At 32.3% G+C, this 22,960-nt stretch overlaps 1 protein-coding gene across 5 annotated transcripts; it reads right to left on the bottom strand.

The window, feature by feature from the left end:
• Nucleotides 1-6,847: 6,847 nt before the first annotated feature.
• Nucleotides 6,848-21,186, bottom strand: LOC114391258 (receptor-like protein 36). Of its 5 annotated transcripts, none has more exons than XM_028352323.1 (3): nt 20,638-21,186; nt 7,621-9,509; nt 6,848-7,569 (listed from the first exon to the last, which is right to left on the bottom strand). In XM_028352323.1, exons 1-3 carry the CDS (start codon nt 21,127-21,129, stop codon nt 7,365-7,367), a joined length of 2,586 nt encoding a protein of 861 aa, XP_028208124.1. In that variant the 5' UTR covers nt 21,130-21,186; the 3' UTR covers nt 6,848-7,364. The 5 variants fall into 5 exon arrangements, with proteins under 5 accessions (XP_028208124.1, XP_028208121.1, XP_028208123.1 ...); XM_028352320.1 differs by lacking the exon at nt 7,621-9,509 and adding an exon at nt 17,991-20,615 and having other exon boundaries at nt 6,848-7,546; nt 20,823-21,170; XM_028352319.1 differs by lacking the exons at nt 6,848-7,569; nt 7,621-9,509 and adding exons at nt 14,296-14,519; nt 17,896-20,615 and having other exon boundaries at nt 20,823-21,170.
• Nucleotides 21,187-22,960: the final 1,774 nt, after the last annotated feature.

Raw genomic sequence — 22,960 nt, 5'->3', positions numbered from 1 at the left:
TGGAACTGTGAGTTGGAGTTGGAGGGAATGCCTCTTCTCTACGTTTCTCTTATTGTGAGGTAGGGGGAGTGAGCTCTCATTCTTTTGTATGATTCAATGTCCGTGTGTAAGCTTGAATGTTCATAAGTTTGTTGATCTTGGACGGGTTGTGAATATGTCAAAGGAAATTTAATCTATGAATTATGAGTGTTTATCTGCAATTAGTTTGTATTTGATGTTGGTGTTTATGTTTGGAAAGAGTACTATTTGATTTGGAATCCTTGGGGGTAAGGCTGAGAGGCTTGAGGAGTTGTTAAAGTTTGCAAGAAAGGGTAGGACTTAAGAGGCTCGGAGCTTAAGCCATGCTAGGTTGTAGCTTACACGCCAAAAGGGTAGGACTTAAGAAAGAATGGGCATAGAAACTAGCATGTTTTTTGGAGTGATGTAGCATAAGCAGTGTTGGGTTAAAGCTTCAGCGATATGGGTTATAGCTTAATTGGTGTTGTGTAGGAGCGTAAGCGATCCAGGTTGGGGCTTAAGCAAGTTTAGGTGCTGACATTATAAGCATATGTAATATTTACGGCAATTAGAAATTTCTCGTAAATTGAAAAAGTAAAATTTAGTTTTACTTCTAACTGATTTTAGTACTGCTACTTTCATTTAAAATTTTGAGAATTTTCTTATCAAGCAATTCATCTTCTTTTAGCAAAATTACTTATAAAAAATAAATGTGATATCCTACGGAAAAAAGATTAGAAAATTACTACGTACCCTCCTTCAATTACATCGCCTTTTCTTAAGTGTGCAAATTACAACACCTTAAACGAGAAAACCAAGTTGAAATTAAAAACCAAAACAAAAAGTAAGCAAACGCAAACATAATTAAGAAGATATGTTAACATTGACTGCAAACTCAGTCTCCGTTGGGTTGATGAGAAGAGTCGATCAGAATGGGTGTATTATCTTCACCCAGTATTGACAATGTTCGTTATTTTAGCCCTCTAGATAATTTAAATTTTTAGGGTGGCTCGTTTAATTACGTAATTTAATTATTTTCAAGTAAGATGAGGTTGATGAGCTGTAAAATTATTGAACTCCATTACAGCCATTGATCCATAAACTCAGACAGGCTCGTAACAATCTTAAAATTCTCATAAAAATAGTTTAAAATGAGTATTTAATTATAATTTGCAGCCTTGCCGGAGACAACTCATTGTTCAACAATAGTCCATCATTGGACGTTGATGCTATTAATATTGTCAAGAATATATCTAGTAATTAACTAAAAAATGTTATGGCAGTTTGTTAGTTACAAAGTTATCACTCCTCTTGCTAGACATGAAGTGCTAGCACGCTAAGTGTTGTATTGCTAAGTGATGTACCTCTAGGTGGAGGAGGTGTGATTGTGATTAATTGTACCACTAAGGTTCAATTCGACTTATTTACATCTTGTTCCATTAAAGCATCCATGTTGAAACCTCAAATGCTCAAATCAGACCTTAACTTAAGATGTTTGCGTTTAAGAACCAAAGCCTGTTATATCAGTTCCAAAACAAGTAAAAGAATATCCATGCTAATACATTTCCCACTAGCAATCCCTAGTCCCTACTCAATTGTTTGCAGCCCTACTGTACAGGATGGTCCAGTGCACATACATGAAGTCATGAACCCTATTCTTATGAGCAAAAGACCTGCTTCTATTATTAGCTTGTGGGGACTTTATTAAAATGCGAATGCACTCGTGACCTCAACTACGCTGCAAAAATACGCCTCGAGGGTAAGGTTGAAAGTGAAATATGCTTCGAACCTAAAAGCTCAGAGACAAATGAAAGCTGATGCTCTGAAAAAAACATAGACCTCGTTTCAGAGACAAAGCAAAGCACCCAAATATTCAGTTAGGAACAGAGCTACTAACCTGGGGAGGAAGCGTCGCCGCAGATAAAGGGAAATGCTATTAACTTCAAACATTGTAAGATTGTTCGACTCCTTCTGTTTGCAACAATTTGTTTGTGCACCTCCTACAAAAACATCAGCATTCATGCAGCTTGTTTTTACAATCTTCAACCATGTAAAGGATAAACATTATAGGTTCTTAATATTTACTCTCAATTGTTCCAGAACAGTTGGATTTTCATCAAGAAATTTGATGAGCTATGTATGAGAATAATTGTGGTATCATGGCCTGCAACCAGCAGAGTTAATATATTGTCCTTCAATTATTTATCTTCTTCTCCGTCTTCTCTTCTGTTTTTCATATCTAATTCTAAGGGTTCTAAGAAATCTTGTTTAATGTCTTGGCAATTTTCTCTTTGAAACATTATAGAATCCAACGTGTAGTGCATAATATCCCAGAGCATGCATACATGCATAACATTTGTATCCGAGGAAAGGAGAATTCAGTGATCCTCATAATTAAATCAGTGAACCCAGCCTGTTTAGTGGTGTGTCATGTGTGGTTAGTCGTGTATTGCTTTGTTACCTTGATACTGCGATGAAAATTATGTCTCTGAAAGTTTAAAAGGCAATGAAGCAAATGTGGAAGAAATAATCTTAAACTTTGACCAAACTTTTCTTGTTCCTCCAAAGAAGGTTCTAAACTCATGATCATGTGTTCAATCACTTTTAGAGTAAACTGTTACAATTAATATTTACAATTAATATTTCAAATACTGATTATTATCAAATAAGATGAATAACCAAATATGGAAATTTTTATTGTCTGAAAACTTATTGGAACTCAAATTAGAAGCCTCTTCAAGAACCAGGACTTTCCTTCCTAGCCATTGATCTACTGTATCCATTGCCCGAGTATTTATGAAATGGAAAATATTTTTTCAGACCATCAATTGATAAAGGTTCAGAAAACAGCATTCTTAGCCTTTTGTGTGCCTCCCAAGTAGTTTGCAGCAAGCTGGTGTGGCCCAGAAATTAATTTCCTTTGTTGTTATAGTCGCAGAACTGTACATGTTCACAAGTCCTAAAGTCAAAGAAGAATGCATGTTTCCATCATCAATAAAAGCATATTCCACCATGTATTGGCTATAGGCATCTTGAACAACGTTCTTCATGGCTTCAAATTTTTTTATGAGGGCTTTTGGTATTGGGCCACTAAAGTTGTTGGAAGAGACATCAAAGATGACTAAACTGGGGAATCCACATGCTTGGTCTTTAAACCGGCAATGGGACCGTACAACTTGTTGTTGGCTTGCAAAACCAATACTTTCAATTCTGGTAGAGTTTGAAGCCGATGGGGAAACACATCCTTTATTTGATTGTTTCCAAGATCTAAAACCTGCAGATAAATGCAATTGGACAAAGATTCTTGCAAAAAAACCTTCTAATAATTGGTTGCCATTGAGATACACACACTACTAGAAAAGCTACGTTCTACAACAGCCATTCTAAGATGGTTCTGTAGATCCGCCTTCTTAGAAAATAAAGCGATGACATTTTTGTAATTAATGTCATTATAATTATTATTTACGTCAGAGGTTCTAAGACGGTCATAAGGAACCGTCTTAGAATGCCACATAATGACAATTTTGTAAATAAATTGAATGAACACAATGACAGTCGTTTTCTATGACCGTCTTGGTTCATTGAGTAAATAATTTAAAATTATGTCACGCGCATGCTTTGTTTGCCTCCCCACCGAAAAGCTTCAATTTTCTCTTGCCCTCCGTCGTGCCTGTGGCTCTCTGTCGTCCCTGGTTTCGTCCGGTGTGCGTGTCTTTGTCCGCCATACCTCTGTCGTCCCTCCATCATCACCGTCCTCAGCTGGCTGGGTTTTTCTTGGGCCTAAGTTCACTTGGTACATCTCGCGCCTACAGCTGGTAAGGTAACCTCTTTGTTTGAAATTTCAAGGTTCCCCTAGATCTTGCCATCATCAATTTGATGTCTAGTTCTCTTTCTGTACCAAATTCTTTCAGCGTGGTTTAAATTTTAATAAATAGTTTGTATGTGTAAGTGTTTTTTTTTCATCCGCACCCAGTTCTTGCAACACAATATTTTTTTATTTTCTTAATTAATTTTCGGTCCGGATTTCTGTGTGTCATCTCTCAATTTCTCTCTGTTTTCACTTTCTCCCAAATTCTTCCAATTCTTCCTCAATCTTTCTAGGGTTAGGGTTTCAATCCCTTTCTCCCTCAATTTCAATTATTAAGGAGTGGTGAACATCAATCTCCTCCCGCAGTGCTTTGGATGAAGGACGACATGGGAGGTGATGCTGCTGCCGCTGAGAGTGCCACCACAGAGCAGAACGCCACAAACGGTGAATATCAAAATTCGCTGTTCCAACGGTGAACGTCAACTTTTGATGGTACGACATTACCTTAAATTGCATCACCTTTTCTCAAGTGTGTAAATTACAGCACCATAAACGAGAAAACAAAGTTGAAAAACCAAAACATAAAGTAAGCAAACGCAGAATACTACATAATTAAGAAGATATATATTAACGTAAGATAGGCAACCTTTATATTTTTTTAATGTTGACTCCAAGTCTACAACTTTAATACTGCGATTTAATAATGATAATAATAATAATTAATCACTAATAACTATTTACTTCCTTCCGTACAGAGAATATTGTAAATCTGTGAAGAGGTTTTCTTGACTTTGACTGCAAACTCAGTCTCCTTCGGGTTGATGAGAAGAGTCAATAAGAATGGGTATTATCATCTTCACCCAATATTGAAAATGTTGGTTATTATAGCCCTCCAGATAATTTAAATTCTTAGGGTGGCTCGTTTAATTACGTAGTTTTAAGTAAGATCAGCTTTATATCATGAGGTATGAAATGATTGAATTAAAAATGAAATAAGTAGTAGTTAATAATGCGGACAGACTTATTTAACACGCAAATAAAGGGGCATTAACTCACGAACTGTTTACTTGTTTGACTTTTTTATTTTTTGGGTGAATGAGTGAGTAATGAAAAATAAAATTTAAATACATTCTGATTTTTATTTATATATAATTAAATTTAATTATTTGTATTTGTGCTTCTAAAAATTAAGATTAATTAAGTTTATAACTCATTATATTTTACTAACCTTCTAAGAAGAACAAGACAGATTTATTTTAAATATGTTTACAAAAAAGTTGCACAAGTCGCTTGTTAACACAATTTTAAGAATTTTAAATATGCTACCGAAGCTAAGTTTGAAAAACAAGAGAAAAATAAATTTTATTTTATTTTTTGATAGATAGAAAAGAAATTTTATTGCCACCCTAACGCACACGAGTTGATTTTACCTAGTTGGGATGTTTTAACACAATTCATTTTAGCTCAACCAAATTAACATGGAACTGTCATGCGTAGACTTTAACTAACTGGGAGGTGCATTTAGTAGTCCCAACATTCAAAAGACCAAAAATCTTGGTCAGCTGCGAAAACTTGGATGTTACTTACAAACTAAAACATTGATGCTCACTTTGGCTGTGTAATGAATGTTATTAACTTCAAACCATGTAAGATTGCTCCACTCCTGTTTGCAACAATTTGTTTGTGTGCCTCCTACAAAAACATCAGCATTCATGAAGCTTGTTTTTACAACCTTAAACCATGTAAAGGATAAAGATTATAGGTTCTTAATATTTACTTTCAATTGTGTCCAGAACAGTTGGATTTTCATCAAGAAATTTGATGAGCTATGTATGAGAATAGTTGTGGTATCATGGCCTGCAACCAGCAGAGTTAATATATTGTTCTTCAATTGTTTATCTTCTTCTCCATCTTCTCTGCTATTTTCATATCTAATTCTAAGGATTCTAAGAAATCTTGTTTAATTTCTTGGCAACTTTCCCTCTGAAATATTATAGAATCCAACATCTAGTGCATAATATCCCGGAGCATGCACACATGCATAGCATTTAATTTGTATCCGAGGAAAGGAGAATTCAGTGATCCTCATAATTGAATCAGTGAACCTAGCCTGTTTAGTGGTGTTTCATGTGTGGTTAGTAGTGTATTACTTTGTTACCTTGATACTGCCATGAAAATTCTGTCTCTGAAAGTTTAAAAGGCAATGAAGCAAATGTGGAACAAATAATCCTAAACTCTGACCAAACATTTCCTGTTCCTCCTAAGAAGGCTCTAAACTCATGATCAAGTGTTCAATCACTTTTAGAGTAAACTGTTATATTTAATATTTCAAATACTGATTTACTATCAAATAAGATGCATAACCAAATATGGAAATTTTTATTGTTTGAAAACTTATTGGAACTCAAATTAGAAGCCTCTTCAAGAACAAGGACTTTCCTTCCTAGGCATTGATCTAATGTTTCCATTGCCTGAGTATTTATGAAATGGAAAATATTTTTTCAGACCATCAATTGATAAAGGTTCAGAAAACAGCATTCTTAGCCTTTTGTGTGCCTCCCAAGTGCTTTGCAGCAAGTTGGTGTGGCCTAGAAATTGCTTGCTAGTATAAAACAGATTCAAACTCAATCCCATCCTTGCCGGTTATTAATATCTCACTACTCTCCTTGTCATCAAGACAATGAACCTCCTCAGGACAGCTCTTGAAAATCTTTCCATATCTGTGTCAAGATTTTTTATATGGTCATCCGGTCATCCATTCATAGAATTGCCATGTAAGACAATATGTGCCTGAGGGAGTTAGAAACGAAATAGCTAAAATTTGCTTACATGGCATGGAATAACCATAGGAAAAGTCACCTGGCATTGACATAATCTGCAATTGATCATGTTTTATATAATATAAATATAATAGATAAATATATTGGTAAATTGTTGGTTTTTTATATTAATAGAATAAATCTATGTTAGGAACCCGTGGTTCTTTTACATACCCATTTCCTTTCCTTAGTTTGCGTTGTTTATGCTCTTATGCGTACCACATTAGAAGGTGAAACTGTGAAATAAGCTCCTTAAACGAAATAAGACAAGTACATTTAGGTAAAACTACTGTACGTGAACTAACTCCTCGAATGAAATATAACTACATACTGTTAACACATAATATTCTGTTTCTAGCAACGACCAATGCATAACATTTTTAAAAGTATACAACAACAACTATTATTATATAACCAATACTACTATTATATGTATTAAATAAAACAAAATAGCACGCTCAAGGAAAATGAGGAACATCAAACTTATGATGATTTACACCCAAGTTTCATGAGCAAAGGAAGGGGAAAAAAAGTACATAACACTCATCTATCCAACAGAGAAAAAAAAAAGTACAACACATCATATTACAATTACAACTAAACTTTGAATCAGATCTCCCATGCATATGCAATGCAGTGTGATAAGGTTTTGGCCCTTATGTTTTATTTTCAACAAGGCAGAATTGAATTTCAACAGGAAGGTGTGCAAGAAGACATTCTACTGTCATGCCACATATCATCTAATTCATTATGCTACCATTTTCATTAGATGTCATCCTTGTCTTCCTTATCACCTTTTTATTGAGTTGACCTCCAACCATTCTCACAAGCCATTGAGGCTTTCCCATTAACAGTACACAACATCCCATTCCAACTCCAAAGACCATTCCACATCCATATCCTATAGCCACTGGTTTCCAACCAAATCCAAATCCTCCTTCTCTCCTTAAGGTAGTTGAAGGTGGAGAATGTTGTTCACCAAATCCTCCTTCTCTCCTGAAGGTAGTTGAAGGTGGAGAATGTTGTTCAGGGTCCTTGCTGCATTTGATTGTCAGTGGGAGTCCACATAACCCTGAGTTTCCCTCATAGGAATCATTGGAAAAGGTACTGAACTGTTTTCCTTGAGGTATTTCTCCCACAAGATTGTTATTGGAAAGATTTAGGACTTCAAGAAAGTTCAAATTGATTAATTCTGTAGGTATCCCACCAGTAAGCATATTTGAGGAGAGATCCAACGATTCTAAGTTTCTCAAATTTCCCACGGATTGGGGAATAGGACCAATAAGTCTGTTATGGGAAAGGTTTAGCCCTCTGAGTGAATGAAGTTCCCCAATGACACTTGGAATCTCTCCTTCAAATCTGTTTTGGGATAAATCAATGCTAACAAAGTCATTTCGAATTCTGTCCATTGTCATAGTAATTGCTTTTGTTGTTAGAGTCACAGAATCAGCGTAGTCAGAAGAATTTAAAATAACTTCCATGTATTGCCAGGCATGTAGAGCAACGTTGTTCATGGCTTCAAATGTTTCAATGTAGGCTTTTGGTATTGGGCCGCTGAAGTTGTTGGAAGAGACATCAAAAATGACTAAACTGGGGAATCCATGCTTGGTCCCATGCTTGGTCTTTGATCCCGCAATGGGACCGTACAACTTGTTGGCTCTCAAAACCAATACTTTCAAGTCTGCTAGAGTTTGAAGCCAATGGGGAAACACATCCTTTATTTGATTGTTTCCAAGATCTAAAACCTCCAGATCAAAGCAATTGGACAAAGATTCTGGCAAAAAACCTTCTAATAGTTGGTTGCCATTGAGATCCAGAATTCTGAGCCCACAGTCCTGTGCAAAGGTATTTGGCAAAGTGCCATGAAGCTTGTTCAGTTGTAGATCCAAAACTTGAAGGGATGATGAGTTAGCAAGGCATTGTGGAATGGTTCCTGTCAACTTGTTGTGAGATAAGTTGAGAATCTGAATTGCACTTGCATTGCAAATTGAGGAAGAGAAGCCATCAGTGATTGAGTTAAAACTAAGATCAAGGTAACCAAGTTGTTTGTTCCACGAGAATTGGTCCAATGATTGGTTCAATCGGTTATGAGAGAGGTCCAATTCAGATAACGATATTTCATGCAACCAATTTGGCACTCTACCTTTAAGTTTGTTGTTGGACAAAAAGAGCGATTCCAAACTTGGGACTTTTCCCAATAATTTTGGAAATTCAGTTAAACCCGTAGAAGATAAGTCCAAACTGAATAAATGGGAAAAACTATAATTTACATTGGATTTGAAATTTAGTGATAACTGATCATTCTGTGAAAGGTGAAGTCTTCCCAAATTTTTAAGCTTGGAGAAACGATGAAATTTGACAGATCCACTTAGATTGTTTGATGATAGATCTAAGTAAGTAAGGTTTAGAAGGCTAAAAATTGATTCTGGAATATTGCCTTGTAACTTGTTGTGGGATAAAGACAATCTCTCCATGGAATATGATGAGATTGCACTAATATGGCCTGATAATTGGTTTCCTGATAGATCTAAATCCACCAAAGATGACAAAGATAAACACCAAGAAGGAATTGTCCCATTCAGTAAGTTGCCATATAAGCTTAACGATGTTAGGTTTGAAAACCCTGTTATATTGTTAGGCAGAGGGCCCTCCAATTTATTATGTGAAAGATCCAAGTGAATGAGATGTTGAAGATTTGAAAGTGTTGATGGCAGCTCACCCTCTATTTTGTTATGTCTCAAATCCAATTCGTGAAAGTTGTTTGATTGAGGAAAGACATTTGGGATTTGACCACTGAGGTGGTTAGCTTCTAGATTCATAAAAGATAGCCGTGGAAGGGTTAAGAGTGAGGATGGGATTGAACCGTTGAGGTTGTTAACTGAGAGGTCCAGGAAAGTGAGATGTATGAGGTTGAAGAAAGAGGGAGGGATTGACCCTTGGAAACCACAATGTGAAAGATCTAAGAAATCAAGAGAAGTTGTTCTACAACTCACTTCTGGAAGCTTCTGGCCTCCAAGGTCCCTGTTATCTGAAAGAGATAGGTGCTGAAGATTTGGTAAACAGAGAATGTCATCTGTCAAGTTTCCTCCTAGCCAAGTCTGTCCTAGACTAAGAGTAACCAAAGAGGAAGACATATTGAGTGTCCTGATTGAAATGGAAGACATATCTGTTCCATCCAAAACAAGCACCCTTAAAACTGTTGCATTTTGGAGCAATCTCTTCCAAGTATCTTCCTTCCACTCTAACAAATCATTACCAGAGAGATCAAGCGAGACTAATTTGGAAAGGTGAGAGATTTGGGAAGAAATATCCCCTTCAAATTCAGAATGAGACAAGTTGAGATGCGTGAGGCTCACGAACCCACCAAAGAGAGATGACAATTGAGATTCTGTAAAATAATTGAAAGCAAGATTAAGTGAATGAAGATGAGAAAGATGAAAAAGCGTACTGTTTGGATGGATTTTGCCGTAAAGGCGACTGCAGCTGAGGTCGAGCTCAGTGACGTGACCTGAGATGGGATGGCAGGTGACACCAGTCCAAGAACAACAATCTGTCCCATTTTCCCATGTTGCCATCTTTGAATAACCATGATGACAATCATAATAATTATAAGGATAAATAGTGAAGGAGTTTTTGAAGTGGAGCAAGACAGAGGTGTCATGGGGGTGGCATAAGGAATGAGAGGGCGAAAAATAAAGGATGAGCAAATGGGAACAGAGAAGGAAACACCACATCCATGATTCCATTTTCTACTCAAATACTCTTTACTATAAGGGAAGGAAAATATACATGAAATACTGAGCAACCAAACATTAATATTTATAGCAAAATTGAAAAGTCGATATGCAAAATTTGTGGCTAAATTAAGCTTCAAGACTTCAACATGCAGCCCATCCCTCACTCAAATTGACACATAAATTTTATGATCCTTTTACACGCTATCAAAGTCGTCCCAGCAATTGCAATTTAAATTGACTTGACTTGGAACTCATTTTTTCTGCAAACATGATTTATTTTATTTTTCTACTTCATATCTTTATTCAACCATTTTCCCACTTTAAAATACTAGAAATGAAATAACACGACGGAGCGAATTTTGTAAACCTTTGGTGAATGGATGAGGGTGGTTTTTGCAAAATAACCAAAATATTAAATAAAAATAAAAACATTAATTGATTAAATAACCAAAATAAAAATTATTTATAATTTTAAAAAATACATTAGGTGCAAAATAAATTAAAGTCATAAAATAATTTACGAATTCAATAGTTAAATAGTTAGAAAATTAATTTTCTAACTATTTCTACCGCAGAAAGCATGCTACATATCATTAAGAAAACAAAACAAGTATAAACCAATTTAGTTAAACCAAACAACTGTTTTCCGAGTCTTCCAACCTTTAAAATATGGGTTAGAAAATTAGACACTCTAATCACATCAAAAAGGAAAATTGAACACTACTTGTTTTCTGGATATGTTCATGTTAATTAATCCCTATTAAATATTTTAATCCCCAACATATGAACACGGAAGATTCCAGCCAAAAGATATAATTAACACAGAGAATACCACCTTTTTTTTGTCAGCAGAATACATTAGTTTGTGGAAAAATTAAAGGAAACTCACGCTGATACATTACCGTATTCTTTTTCCATACTAGGGTCCGTTGACTGATACATCAGCTTAAGCGATGCAGGGTTGAGGCTTAAGCGAGTTTTGGCTGAGCTTAGGTGATGAGTGGGTATAGGAATTAGTTCGTTGATCTAAGTAAGTCCAACTTTGCTTCTCGTTGGATATATCTTACATCTTAGTTTTATTCTTTCGGAATAGGTATATTCCATTAAAGATGATTTATTTGAGTCAATAGAATTATTATGAATGATAAAATTTGTTCTTTAAGTATTTAACTGCATATCCTGGATTTTATTTGGAAACAATTCAAATTTGTATTCTCAAATATATAATATATTGTTTTTTTAAAAAAAATATATTATCTTATTTTTAGGATGTTGTTAAAATTAAATATATTATTAATAAATTAGGTATTTATTTTTCCATTTAAGATTAAGATGTTATGTTTATATATAAAATAAGATGTATGAGATGACAATAATGCTCAGCCTAGATTAACGCCCAACACCCTTAGAGAGGTTGAGTCATGTCAAGGGAAGGTTTGCACATTTGTTTAACTTGTCATAAAAATTTATATAGAGGTTGTGGATGTAGGAATTAATGATGGTCTAATCAATGAATAACAAATCTATAGGATATTGTTTAGATTTTAAAAAAAGATATTATCTTATTTGTAGGATATTGTTTAGGATTAAAGATATTATTTGTAAATTAGAGATTTGATTTTATTTAAGATTAGAATGTAAGGTCTATAAATAGGGATTTTTTTAGATGAAATGAATCACCGCATCCGGTGTAAAGAAAATTTCACTACCCTAACAAAGAGAGGGGCATCGTTAGGACTTAGGAGGGAATGTTTGTAAGTTTGCCTAGGTTGTCCTTAAAATGTATGAGATTGTCAATGCAAGGATGAACGTCTAACCACATTAAACAAATATATTATCTTTTATAGTTTTGTATGATGTATTCTTCTCATTCTAAGACAATACTTTTTACCCAAGAGTCTCTATCTCAACAACCCACATTAGTTGATCCACATAGTTGGTAGTAATAATTGGGTGTGTTTGGTTTGCATTTTCATTTTCTGTTTTCATTTTCTGAAAACTGTTTTCATTTTCAAAAGATTTGAATTCTGAAAACATGTTTGGTTTGATTTCTTGTTTTCTATTTTTTTGAAATAAAAATATTGAAAATTTATGATATATTGACTTCTTGTCTTTTTGTATTTTTAGATTTGTTTAAAACTATATTCATTGTCACCGTAATTTCATTTTAACCGAAATGATGTTTCTGTTTTCAACTGAAAACACTGAAAATGAAAAGTTGTTTCATGTTTTCATTTTCACTGAAAATGTTTTCAGAAATCAAACCAAACACATTTTCATCACCGTTTTCTATTTTTAGTGAAATTGAAAACAGAAAACAACCAAACCAAACACCCCTATGTGTTTGATTTGCATTTTCATTTTCTGTTTTCATCTTTCGGTTTGACTTCTTGTTTTCTATTTTCAGAAAATAAAAACACTGAAAAATTTATTATATATTGTCTTCTTGTCTTTTTGTATTTTTATATTTGCTTAAAATTATATTCTTTGTTATTGCATTTTCATTTTACCCAAAATGAGGTTCCTATTTTAAACTAAAAACACTGAAAACGAGACTTTATTGTTTTTATTTTCTGGTTGTTCTCTGTTTTCATTTTTGCTGAAAATGTTTTCAAAAATCCAACCAAACACATTTTTATCATCATTTTTTATTTCCAGTGAAAATAAAAACAGAAAATAGTCAAACCAAACACCCCCTAAGTTTCTCACACTCTTATCGATTTTACCTAATATTTACTTAGCATAATTTAGATTAAGCTCCTACTATTTTACTATTGCTTTTCACTAAAATAATTTAAGAGACATTATAGTATATTTTAACAAGTGTAAATATTTATATGTTGTGAACCAATTGAAGATAAGTTTTAATTATAATTTTGATTTCTAATAAGTATTTAATTTTTATATTTAATTTTTAATAAATTTTTACTTTGTGTCGAGTTGTAAATAAAAAATCAATTTATTTTGGTCCTTGATACTTTTCTTAGTCTATGATAAATTCACAAATTTTTTATTCCTTGATAAGTTTTTTCATTTGTTATTAGTCGGAACTAAAACAAAATTCGTTAATTTAAGAGGGAGTAAACAAAAATGTGCTAATTTATTAGGGATTACAACAAAATATCTAGGAAAAAAACAAAATTATTATTTTATAAGGTACTTAAAATAAAACCAAAATTTATTGGGAAACAAACAAAAAATCAACTATTTATTAAAAATAAAAATATATTTAATCATTAAGGTAATTATTATAAAAGCTACTAATGCTTATTTTATTTTGAATAACAGTTTTAATTTTTCTTTTGAATGATAAAAGTCAATTATTGTACAACACACTGGTTTATTTAATGACAATGTTGATTTTTTTGAAAAATACTTTCATTATATTATATATTTTTTAATATTTGCTAAACTTTATAAAAATTACAAAATTTTACGCTTAATTAAAAATTATAGATACGATTTTTCATATTTTATGATAATAATATAAACTTTCTATAGTTGTAATAAAAATTAATAAAGCAAATTAATGACAATGTAAATTTTACATTATAAAAATAATTTTTGGGTGCTTACATTATAAGTAGATGTAATATTTACAGCACGTACCACTACCAATTTATCGTAATAGTAATTGAAAAAGAAAAAGTTTAGATTTAATTATAACTGATTTTAGTACTGCTACTTTTATTTCAAATTTTGAAAAATTTTCATCAGACAATTAAGCTCCTTGAATTAAGATACAAAATATTTTAGCATTGGCCAATACATAGTATTTTTAAAAATATACAACATCTATTATTATACAACCAATTAATGCTACAGTTATACGTATTAAATAGATCAAAACAGCAAGCTCAATGCAAATGAAGTACATCGCACTCTTCTACACATAACAAACAAAAAAAGAACACACAAAAAGCAAAAGTATATATAACACATTCATATTACATCAAAACTTTGAACCAGATCTCCCATGCAATGCAGTGTGATAAAGTTCTTGCCCTTAAGTTTTGTTTTCAAAGATGGCAGGTATGTAACAAGACATTCTCCAGTCATGCCATATATCAACTAATTCATTCTGCTACCATTTTCATTAGATCTCATCCTTGTCTTCCTTTTCACCTTTTTATTGAGTTGACCTCCAACCATTCTCACCTTTTTGGAGCAATCTCTTCCAAGTTCCACCTTAACAAATCATTACCAGAGAGATCAAGCAAGACTAATTTGGAAAGGTGAGAGATTTGGGAAGAAATATTCCCTTCAAAGTACGAATTAGACAAGTAGAGATGCGTGAGGCTCACAAACCCACCAAAGAGAGATGACAAATGAGATGGATAAAAATAATTGAAAGCAAGGTTGAGTGAGTGAAGATGAGAAAGATGGAAAAGCGTACTGTTTGGATCGATATTGCCGAGAAGGCAACTGCAGCTGAGGTCGAGCTCAGTGACGTGACCTGAGATGGGGTGGCAGCTGACTCCAGCCCAAGGGCAACAATCTCTCCCATGTCGTCTTTGAATAACCATGATTACAAAAATAATAATAAGGAAATTGAATAGTGATGAGGATGAGGATGATGAGTTTTAGCAATTAGTTGGGTGGAATGAAATATTGAATGAGTTAACTCCAATAAGTAACGAATAACACATACAAATAAAATGACAAATATTAACCGGTGCCCACTTAAATTTAGGTATTTTCTATGTAGTAGAAATATGTAATACATTTTAATTTTTTATTTAAAATTAAGTATTTTCTATTATTTTTTTAATTTAAAAAACAAATAATAATTCTTAATATTAGTAAAAATTATTAACAAATATTAAATTAAATAAAATAAAAAAATCCAAAAATAGTAAATAAAATCATGTACAAATATTAAATAAAACTAATAAACATTAATTTATCAAATAACCAAAATAAACAATTATTTATTATTTAAATAATACATTAGGTGCAAAATAAATTGAATTCATAAAATAATTTATGATTTCAATAAAAAAAATTATGACTTTAAATTCTATAAAAAAAATTTATGACTTTAAAATTGTATTTAAAAAAATAAAAATGAAGGCCATAAAATTGCTTATGACTTTAATATAAAAAATAAAAAAAGTCATAACAAATGTTATTACTTTTAAACATATAAATTTCTTATGACTTTAAAGTTATATAATAAATTTCACTGTTAATTTAATTTTATAATAAAACATACAAACATAAATTATATCAGTTCAAAATCAATTACATTTAAAATTAATTTTTTAATACCCAAGCTAGCATACACTTCAACAATCAATCCCTCTCGCAAGCTAACATTCATTTTCTAACCCTTTCATTACTGGAGGTCGTACCCAGTATTTTCATTTGAATTAATTTGGAACACTTTGCAAACACGATTTATTTGATTTTTCTACTTCATAAGTCTATATTGTCGTTTTAATTTTTCTTTTTAAAATGTATTTTGTAGTTTGTAAACCTTCAGACTTCAGTGAAGGCGGATAATCAGTTTTAGCAAGTAGTTGACTGAAATTAAATAGCACTGGATAAATTAATTTGAATAAATAAAATTAATAAACTAAACCATTTCTCAATTAAAAAAGAATGCATCTTTATTATAGTAATAGAGTTATATAGTTTCTATCTTTTAGAACTTACATATATAATTGGTATTTGTATTCCAAAATGTTTAGAAATCATAATCGCATAAATTAGCCAAAGAAATCCTGCAAATGAGGTTGTTAATGGATTACTAAAAAAGTTAGTTTGTTAATGGGGTGATTATAATTTGCTTATTTATTAGTAAAAGACAGCAAATATAATTTATGGAGAGAATGAGAGGGATAGAAAGTGTGTTATGGGTGAGTAGAGGTTTCTTTAGCAAAAAAGTTGACACGGTTTCCAATTTTCTACCCCATGCAACTTGCTATAGTGTCTTTTGTTTTGCATTGACTTGGAAGTCAATTTATGCAAGAGAAGGAACGCAGATATGTCAAAGAAATTATTAAGGTTGTTACAACATTGCCATCGAAATTGATTTGGAGGTCATTATTAGATAATGTGTTATTGCCAAATTTGAAATTTGGTACCCCATATTTAATTTTTAATAAATTTTTACTCTGTGTCGAATTTCAAATAAAAAAAATTATTTTATTTTAGTCATTGATACTTTTTTAGTCCACAATAAATTTATAAATTGTGTGCTTATTTTTTGATAATTTTTTATTTATTATTAGTCGGACAAAGAAAAATTCGTTAATTTAAAAGGAAGTAAACAAAAATTTGTTAATTTATGAGGGATTACAACAAAATATCTAGGAAAAAAACAAAATTATTATTTAATAAGATACGAAAAAAAAATATTTATTAAGGACCAAAAAAAAATAAACTATTTATTAAAGATAAAAATATATTTAATCATTAAGATAATTATTATAATAGTCACTAATGCTTATTTTATTTTGAATAACAGATTTTATTTTTCTTTTCAATGATAAAAGTGAATTATTGTACTGCGCGCACACTGATTTATTTAATGATAATGCTGATTTTTTTTGAAAAATACTATCATTATATTATATATTTTTTAATATTTACTAAAATTAAAAAAATTTGCGCTTAATTAAAAGTTATAGATACGGATTTTATGATAATAATATAAATTTTAAATAATTATAATAAAAATTAATAAAGCAAATTAATGACAATGTAAATTTTACAATATAAAAATAATTTTTGGGTGCTGACATTATAAGTAGATGTAATATTTACAGCACGTACCACTGCCAATCTATCGTAATAGTAATTGAAAAAGAAAAAGTTTAGATTTAATTATAACTGATTTTAGTACTGCTACTTTTATTTCAAATTATTCTAATTTGGGAAAAATTACTTAATAAAAAATGAATGTGATATCCTACGGATCATGAGGCCTAGGCTATACCCATAGCCTTTCCTTTAGTATGCATTGTTTGTGCTCTTATACTTACGCCCCTGGACGACCTCAGCTTCTAAAGCCATGTCACGGTGCTTAAATAGTTAGAAAATTAATTAAATAGACTACAATGGAAGCTAAAACCGTGAATTCAGCTCCTTGAATTAAGATACAAAATATTTTAGCATTGGCCAATACATAGCATTTTTAAAAATATACAACATCTATTATTATACAACTCAATACATCGCACTCTTCTACACATATTAAATAAATGCCACAGTTATACGTATTAAATAAATCAAAACTGCAACTCAATACATCGCACTCTTCTACACATAAAAAACAAAAAAGAACACACAAAAAAGCAAAAGTACAACACATTCATATTACAGCAAAACTTTGAACCAGATCTCCCATGCAATGCAGTGTGATAAAGTTCTTGCCCTTAAGTTTTGTTTTCAAAGATGGCAGGTATGTAACAAGACATTCTCCAGTCATGCCATATATCAACTAATTCATTCTGCTACCATTTTCATTAGATCTCATTCTTGTCTTCCTTTTCACCTTTTTATTGAGTTGACCTCCAACCATTCTCACAAGCCATTGAGGCTTTCCTATTAACAATACACAACATCCCATTCCCACTCCAAAGACCATTCCACATCCATATCCTATAGCCACTGGTTTCCAACCAAATCCAAATCCTGCTTCTCTCCTCAAGGTAGTTGAAGGTGGAGAATGTTGTTCAGGGTCCTTGCTGCATTTGATTGTCAGTGGGAGTCCACATAACCCAGAGTTTCCCTCATAGGAATCATTGGAAAAAGTACCAAACTGTTGTGCTCGAGGTATTTCTCCCGCAAGATGGTTATTGGAAAGATTTAGGACTTCAAGAAAGTTCAAATTGGTTAATTCTGTAGGTATACCACCAGTGAGCATATTTGAGGAGAGATCCAATGATTCTAAGTTTGTCAAATTTCCCATGGATTGGGGAATAGGACCAATAAGTCTGTTATGGGAAAGGTTCATCCCTTTGAGGGCATGAAGCTCTCCAATGGCATTTGGAATCTCTCCTTGAAATCCGTTTTCTGATAAATCAATGCTTACAAAGCCTTTTGGAATTTTGTCCATTGTCATAGTAATTGCTTTTGTTGTTATAATCACAGAATCACTGTACTTCTTTCTACCATAAGAAATAGAAATTTCCATGTACTGCAGATCGGTATCTATAACAACGTTCTTCATCGCTTCAAATTTTTGTATGTAGGCTTTTGGTATTGGGCCGCTGAAGTTGTTGGAAGAGACATCAAAGATGACTAAACTGGGGAATCCATGCTTGATCTTTAAACCGGCAATGGGACCGTACAACTTGTTGGCTCGCAAAACCAATACTTTCAATTCTGGTAGAGTTTGAAGCCAATGGGGAAACACATCCTTTATTTGATTGTTTCCAAGATCTAAAACCTCCAGATCAATGCAATTGGATATAGATTCTGGCAAAAGACCTTCTAATAATTGGTTGCCATTGAGATCCAGAGTTCTGAGCCGACAGTCCTTTGAAAAGATACTTGGCAAAGTGCCATGAAGCTTGTTCAGTTGTAGATCCAAAACTAGAAGGGATGATGAGTTTGCAAGGCATTGTGGAATGGTTCCTGTCAACTTGTTGTGAGACAAGTTGAGAATCTCAATTGCACTTGCATTGCAAATTGAGGAAGAGAAGTCACCAGTGATTGAGTTAAAACTAAGATCAAGGGAACCGAGTTGTTGGTTCCACGAGAATTGGTGCAATGATTGTGTCAATAGGTTATGAGAGAGGTCCAATTCAGATAACGATATTTCATGCAACCAATGTGGCACTCTACCTTTAAGTTTGTTATTGGACAAATAGAGTGATTTTAAAATTGGGACTTTTCCCGAAAATTTTGGAAATTCAGTTAAAACCATAGAAGATAAGTTCAACAACCTTAAATTAGAGAAATTATAATTGACATTGGATTCGAAATTTAGTGATAACTGATCATTCCATGAAAGGTGAAGTTCTTCCAAATATTGAAGCTTGGAGAAACGATGAAATTTGACAGATCCACTTAGATTGTTTGATGATAGACCTAAGTAATAAAGGTTTAGAAGGCTAAAAATTGATTCTGGAATATTGCCTTGTAACTTGTTGTGGGATAAAGACAATGTCTCCAAGGAATATGATGAGATTGCACTAATATGCCCAGAGAGTTGGTTTCCTGATAGATCTAACTGCTTCAAAGATGGCAAAGATAAACACCAAGAAGGAATTGTCCCATTCAGTAAGTTTCCACGTAACCATAACCATGTTAGGTTTGAAAACCCTGTTATATTGTTAGGCAGAGGGCCCTCCAATTTATTATATGAAAGATCCAAGTGAATGAGATGTTGAAGATTTGAAAGTGTTGAAGGCAGCTCACCCTCTATTTTGTTATCACTCAAATGCAATTCGTGAAAGCTGTTTGACTGAGGAAACGCATCTGGGATTTGACCACTGAGTTGATTATCGTATAGATACAGAAAGTTTAGCCGTGGAAGGGTCAAGAGTGAGGATGGGATTGAACCGTTGAGGTTGTTACCTTTGAGATCCAAGGAAGTAAGATGTGTGAGGTTAGAGAAAGAGGGAGGGATTGAACCGTTGAGGTTGTTAAATGAGAGATCCAGGGAAGTGAGATGTATGAGGTTGGAGAAAGAGGGAGGGATTGAACCGTTGAGGTTGTTAAATGAGAGATCCAGGGAAGTGAGATGTGTGAGGTTAAAGAAAGAGGGAGGGATTGAACCGAGATTGTTACCTGAAAGGTCCAGGGAAGTGAGATGTATGAGGTTGGAGAAAGAGGGAGGGATTGAACCGTTGAGGTTGAGGTTGTTATCTGAGAGATCCAAGGAAGTAAGATGTGTGAGGTTAAAGAAAGAGGGAGGGATTGAACCGTTGAGGTTGTTATCTGAAAGGTCCAGGGAAGTGAGATGTATGAGGTTGGAGAAAGAGGGAGGGATTGACCCTTGGAAATCAGAACCTGAAAGATCTAAGAAATCAAGAGAAGTTGTTCTGCAACTCACTTCTGGAAGCTGACCTTTAAGGGCCCGATTATATGAAAGATCCAAGTGCTGAAGATTTGGTAAACAGAGACTGCCATCTGTCAAGTTTCCTCTTAGCCCATTCTCTCGAAGACTAAGAGTAACCAAAGAGGAAGACATATTGAGTGTCCTGATTGAAATGGAAGACATATGTGTTTTATCCAAGACAAGCACCCTTAAAACTGTTGCATTTTGGAGCAATATCTTCCAAGTGTCTTCCTTCCACTCTAAAAAATCATTATCAGAGAGATCAAGTGAGACTAATTTGGAAAGGTGAGAGATTTGGGAAGGAATATCCCCTTCAAAGTACGAATTAGACAAGTTGAGATGAGTGAGGCTCACAAACCCACCAAAGAGAGATGACAAATGAGATTCATAAAAATGATTGAAAGCAAGGTTGAGTGAGTGAAGATGAGAAAGATGGAAAAGCGTACTGTTTGGATCGATATTGCCGAGAAGACCACTGCAGCTGAGGTCGAGGTCAGTGACGTGACCTGAGATGGGGTGGCAGGTGACTCCAGCCCAAGAGCAACAATCTGTCCCATTTTCCCATGTTCTCGTCTTTGAATAACCATTCTTTGAATAACCATTACCACATCGAGGATCTTCATAAACAGTGAAGGAGTTTTTGAAGTGGAGCAAGGCAGAGGTGTCATGGGGGTGGCATAAGGAATGAGAGGGTGAAAAATAAAGGATGAGCAAATGGGAACAGAGAAGGAAACACCACATCCATGATTCCATATTATTCTACTCAATACTCTTTACTATAAGGGAAGGAAAATATACATGAAATTAATACTGAGCAACCAAACATTAATATTTATAGCCAAATTAAAAAGATGATATGCAAAATGTGTGGCTAAATTAAGCTTCAAGTCTTCAACAGCCCAAACCTCACGCAAATTGACCATAAATCTTATGATCCTTTTACACGCTATCAAAGTTGTCCCAGCAATTGCAATTTAAATTGACTTGACTTGGAACTCATTTTTTCTGCAAACATGATTTATTTTATTTTTCTACTTCATATCTTTGTTTAAATTACACATAGAAATGAAATAACATTACACATGCATGTATTGTCTTGAAACCTTCACGGCAAATCCTTCTTTTTAATGCATTTTTTCAACTGTCAAGGTAAAACACTATCTTAGTGTATGGACTGAGTTGCTCTCTGAAATTTAATTTAAAAATGTTACATCTTATAATTTTAATATCCACAAGTCAAGAAGTACTAGACGGAAATTATAAGTCTTGTTCAAAGAGAATTGCATAATGGTTGATTTTTCATGTTCTTTTATGTTATAAACGATTTAAATATGTTTTTAGTTCATCATAAATCATTATTTTTTTTATTCCTAATAAATTTTTGTTAACTTTTCGGTTTGTAATAATTTTTTCTTTTGTTTTTTTCCTAAATAACTATCAAAATAATTTTATTCCATTTTCTAAAGCCCTATCTAAATAAATCCAAAGTCAAAAAATAAAATACAAAAATTATTTATTTGGGAGCAAAAATTTAACAATAATTTAAAAGGGAAAAAACCAAAATTAAAAAATTTACCTATTTAAATCTAAACGATTTAAACAAAAAAAATGTTTTAAGGAATAGATAGGGTGTGCTTGACAGAACTAGCTTGTGAACTAGCTCAATGAATTGAATTTTTTTTCATATTATTTGTTTATAAAAAATATTTTTAGTTTTGGTTATAATTATATATATATATATATATATATATATATATATATATTTGAATTTGTTCTTAATAATTTATTATCTTTTTACAGAAACAATTTGTCATCTTAAAAATAGGAAAATAATTTAAATTTGATACTATAAAAGAATGATAGAGATTTTGAAAAATTTGTTTAACCCTATTCAGGTATATGGATTTATGATTTTTCAAAACAATGGAGGTTTGTAGTTTTATTTTTATTTTGTTTAGTTTTTTATGACTTGTTTCCTTCACTCTCCAAAATAAAATATATTTTAATTTAATTAAATAAATTTATTTTATTTCAAAAATGGTTATCCTTTGTTATGCATTTTTTTTTAATTGTCAAGCTAAAACCTTTGCCTTACTTTATGCAATTTCTCCCCAAAATTTATTTTGAAATAACGCTAGAAATAATTTTTATGAAATATATAATTTGGAGAAAAATATTTAAATATAAATATTACCTTAAACTATAAAAATTTAAATTATAAAATATTTATTGAAATTATACATAAGAAATATATTTGTCAAAATTGTATCATTTATAGAATTATTTGTAAATTAGTAATTGTATATGATATAATTTCAAGGTGTTAGAAATATTTAAAAATAAATATTATATTAAATTAAAAAGAATACATAATTATAAAATATTTGTTGAAAGCATATGTATAAAATTAACATACTTTTCAAAATTATATTATTTAAACAAAATATTTTTAAATTAATATTTGTAAAAAATTTAATTTACAAATTAAAATATTTATAAGTCAGAAAACTTATATTTGTCACAATTTAGGAGTTGGACATTGTAAGTGTTATTAATGTGGCTGTTTAACATTTAGAATAAAATT

Source organism: Glycine soja, chromosome 16 (assembly GCF_004193775.1).
Source record: "Glycine soja cultivar W05 chromosome 16, ASM419377v2, whole genome shotgun sequence".
In the NCBI taxonomy this organism is placed as follows: Eukaryota; Viridiplantae; Streptophyta; class Magnoliopsida; order Fabales; family Fabaceae; genus Glycine; species Glycine soja.
Note: the sequence above shows the minus strand (reverse complement) of the source record. Positions and strands in the feature narration are given on the sequence as shown.